Source organism: Austrofundulus limnaeus, unplaced genomic scaffold, assembly GCF_001266775.1.
Source record: "Austrofundulus limnaeus strain Quisiro unplaced genomic scaffold, Austrofundulus_limnaeus-1.0 Scaffold104, whole genome shotgun sequence".
NCBI lineage: Eukaryota > Metazoa > Chordata > Actinopteri > Cyprinodontiformes > Rivulidae > Austrofundulus > Austrofundulus limnaeus.
Window position 1 is genome coordinate 536,589 of NW_013952506.1, and position 4,214 is coordinate 540,802.

The following is a 4,214-nucleotide window of genomic DNA, read 5'->3' on the forward strand; positions in this document are numbered from 1 at the left end:
GTAGCAAATCCTTCAAGGATTACCCCTTACCTGTGGTTTAATAAATTTATTTTTTTAACCTATTAAAATTTTTCACTTTGGTCTGCGCTATCAGGCAGCACTAAAAATCTGTTATTTTCTTACAAGATTACACTTTTATTCATGTTAATCATCGACTGTTTTTATATTTAGATTCAACGAACAACTTAACAAGCAGTGCCAAACAGGTGGTCAGTCTTGCAGTGAGTTCAGGGAGGGATGTTTCTGCCCGAAGGGAACGACTCTGTTCAGTTTAACCTCGGACGTCTGTGTCGCTGCCTGTAAGAAAGTTTTCTGTTGACTTTTGCTGATCAATAAATTCTGTATCCTTATGGCTGAATATTCAGGTAATTTATTTGTTTTTTCACTAAAGGTTGCATTGGCCCTGGTGGCAAACCTCAACATGTAAATATTACAATTTATTATAAATTTTAATATTACTCACAAAGTGTCTGTAACTGCAGTGACACTTATTTTTATTTCTTCACCACACAAACAGATTGGTGATATGTGGCAAAGTGACTGTCAGCAGTGTGTTTGTGATCAACACTCTTTGAGTACGGTGTGTGAGCCCATTACCTGCTCCCCACCTGAACCAATAAATTGCACTGAGGAAGGTGACGTGTTGGTGAACAAAACTGTTGAATGTTGCCCGAAACTAACATGCGGTGAGTGATTTTGAACACATCTATTACAAAATGTACTTTAACAGGAACAGGTGAAGAAACATGCACTCCATCAACAGGCAAAGTGAGAGAGGTCATAAATATAAATATTAATTAAAAAAACAAGTGCATAGGTACATGTCTTAATGATAATTACATTAATCTCAAGGCTTATTGTTTAGATTAGAATTAGTCAAGGTGTCTAAAAGATATATTTATAATGATTACTGAAAAAAAGCATACATTTTCAACAATTGACAAAGTTCTTGTTTCACACTAATATTTCTTTGTTTTTATATATGATCATCCACTCCAAAATCTACCCCCCCCCATAACAACAACAAAAAAACTATATTGCTACGAGTGACAGTGCCTCTCCAAAAATAAAAATAAAAAAACCATGATGGTTTCCCTTTAAAATGAGTCAAATTCTCTAAGCAACACTAAATCAACAAACTGAATCTATAAATAATGTGAATGAAATGATCACTTTCTGTTAAATGAGCCTTGTGTTCTTGTTAAACTAAAAGATTATTTTTACCCAACAGAGTGCGACAGGAACCGCTGTTCACAACAAAAACACATTTGTGATGCTGGCTTTGAGGTGAAAATCAGTGTCTCAAATGAAACCTGCTGCCCTACCTACACATGTGGTACAGTTCATATATTTGCAGTCTATATGTGTCATCTTAAAAATTAAACATAACTTTAAAACACTGATCCTTTTTTAAATGTTATTTTAATGCAGAGCCCAAAGGCGTGTGTGTCTACAATGCTACTGAGTACAGGGTAAGACCTGATACTGTATATAAGTACTGTGTGTTATATTTTTGTAAAGTAGCTGCTAGCAGTTTAAACATGGGTTTGACTCAAGTATTATGTTTTGTTGTACACAGCCAGGTACAGAGTTCCCCAAAAGCCTGTGTGAGCATTGCTACTGTACCCAACAACAGGATCCAAGCACCATGTTGAACATCATAAAGTGCAACAAGACTCAGTGTTCTGACACGTGTGATCTGGTACTTCTGCGTTTGTTCTGTTCAAGTTAAATACAAATAGATTAAATATTGAACACAATTCAATTTGTATGTCACACAGTAAATTTTAAGTAGCTTACTTTTACTTTATTTTTAGGCAAGTTCAATGTTCTGTGCATAACTATCCATGTGCTTTATTCATATGTAAATGATCACAGGTCTAAAATGTAAAACTCTGCATATTGAAAACATCTTTAAATTTGGATATTTATGTCCTGTACCAAAAACAATGACAGTACAAAAAAGTTTTAGTTTATCCATGTAATATCTGATGTCTTTCCATTTTGTTGGGTTATCACTTTGATTTTGTCTAGCTTCTTGTAATCAAATATATTTATGCTTTTGTTCAAGGGTTATAAGTATGTAGAGCAGCCTGGAGAATGCTGTGGATCATGTGTACAGCAAAGCTGTGTTTTTACAGTTCCAGGCATTTCTACCCCTATCGTTCTTCAGGTCAGTACATTACACAACAAAACGCTTCAAATGAGTCTATAACATGAATTAAGTTACAAATCAGAGTGCACATTTACTAAATGAGCACCTGTCATTTGACAGCCTTCAGAAACCTATTCGCCACCAAATGACAATTGCAACAAGTATGATTGCCAGAAAGAAAACGATAAATTCACACTGCGGACAAACCACACCACCTGTCCTCCATTTGATCAAGATAACTGCATTCCGGTGAGTATTATTAAGTCTTGAAAAGGTAGTTATTTTAATGATGAAGATGAACAGTGTGTTAAGCGATTTATTATATATAAATCTAAAAAGCAATTTAAGTAACTTACACTTTTCAGATCTGGAAAACATTACTATTGTGTTTTAATAATGATGGGTACTTTACTTGTTAAAATAAAGTGTGTTAACTCATGATATTTATCTGTTTTACAGGGAACAGAGAAAAGTGACATGAATGGATGTTGTCTAACATGTAAGTTTAGGACAATATAGGGGTCTTAGGCTTTCAACGTTTTGTGCATTTACGCAATGACTGCCATCAAAATACAATTTGAAAGTCTGAATTTGCCTCACCTCGCAGCTCTTGCCTCAAGGTAAAGTTTTCCCTTTGGTGTTCACAGGTACTCCACGTTACAGCTGTCAGATGAACAGGACCACCACCTACCTGAAAACAAACAATTGCACATCAGTTCAGCCAGTGGAGCTCACAGCCTGTGAGGGATCCTGTGGAGCGTCTTGGTCAATGTGAGAGTCACAAGAATTTGTCTAAAAAATATATATGAAGTAGAAAGTATTCAGCTATGCCAAAAATCACTTTAGTGTTGAAAACTGGCGCTTAACACTATCTGTATTTGCAGGTACTCAGCAGATTTCAACAGCATGATGCATTCATGTTCCTGCTGTGTGGAAATGACCACCAGCAAGAAGGAAGTGGAGATGCGCTGCACTGATGGCAGCACCATTAACCACACTTACATTTCTGTTGACAAGTGTGGCTGCCAGGTTACTAAATGTGAAGACAAAAACAAAGTTTAATGACAAAAGGAGACCTGAACATTTAATGTTTGTGGGGATAAAAAAAAATCAGTCTTTTTAAATTATGTCAAAAACTAATATAATTGTCAAAAACACAATTTATGCAACGAATTTATCCAAAAAATGGAAACTTTCAAAATGCAGACTTGTGCTGATGTCAAACATCCAAATCAAAGGGATTATTTAAGATTTTGCCATCTGTCATTTCCTCCTTGTCATTGCTTAAGTAACAATAAGTTGCTGTATCTCATATTTCATACTTCTACCTTCAGCTTTAATAAAGTTTCAATTGAATAATGCTTCCTGTGTTCTTTGTTTTACACTATTTTATTTATCTTCATCTTAATTTTATAGGAGAAGCTGAACTTTCATTATACAACAGTTATGCCCATTCGTGGTTCATGGATATGTAGACATGTGTAATAACTATGGTCTGAGTTGTGTGCATAAAGACATAAAGCAATGTATTTTAATACTTTGCTGAGCCATCGTACGTCTAATGAACAGTTTCATTGCTTCTTCACATTGGTTTAACCCTACTGAGAAGATAGAAGATTTTAAATTGAAGACAACAAATAAGGAGTCAGAGATGGAAATAAATTTTAGAAGAATGAAGGTGATCATTTGCAGCTTTAAGAGTTACAGAGGACACATTTAAAATAATTAGTTGTTTTGAAGTGAATACTAAAAATGACAGAATGTGTGTTATCTAATAATCAAGAAAGCTTTTTATTAATAAGACTGTAGATGAGTGTTTTAGTATAAGACATATTGTGTGACCTTTAGAAAATGAAGAATCAATAAAAAATGCTGTAATTTTAAGTTACAAGCTTAAACTGTAGATAAGAGCATCAAGCAGTCTGCAGTAACAGTGTCTTGAGGCAACCTGCAGGTACCTCAAGATGCATGACTGTGCACAAGAGACTGAGCTGTCAGGCATGAAGAAAGATAGGGGAAAAACCTGTTTGAACTGACAGAAGTTTTGCCAAAGCGGGCA

General features: G+C 35.0%; 1 protein-coding gene across 1 annotated transcript in view; it reads left to right on the top strand.

The window, feature by feature from the left end:
- Window positions 1-3,516, top strand: part of muc2.1 (mucin 2.1) — a 51,176-nt gene extending 47,660 nt beyond the window's left edge. The window contains exons 38-48 of the mRNA XM_014013559.1: window positions 172-299; window positions 392-423; window positions 518-686; window positions 1,232-1,336; window positions 1,432-1,472; window positions 1,580-1,702; window positions 2,072-2,173; window positions 2,276-2,404; window positions 2,615-2,654; window positions 2,803-2,926; window positions 3,040-3,516. Of these exons, the coding sequence (XP_013869013.1) occupies window positions 172-299; window positions 392-423; window positions 518-686; window positions 1,232-1,336; window positions 1,432-1,472; window positions 1,580-1,702; window positions 2,072-2,173; window positions 2,276-2,404; window positions 2,615-2,654; window positions 2,803-2,926; window positions 3,040-3,217 (1,171 nt within the window). The 3' untranslated portion in view covers window positions 3,218-3,516. The remainder of the gene's footprint in view (window positions 1-171; window positions 300-391; window positions 424-517; window positions 687-1,231; window positions 1,337-1,431; window positions 1,473-1,579; window positions 1,703-2,071; window positions 2,174-2,275; window positions 2,405-2,614; window positions 2,655-2,802; window positions 2,927-3,039) is intronic.
- Window positions 3,517-4,214: the final 698 nt, after the last annotated feature.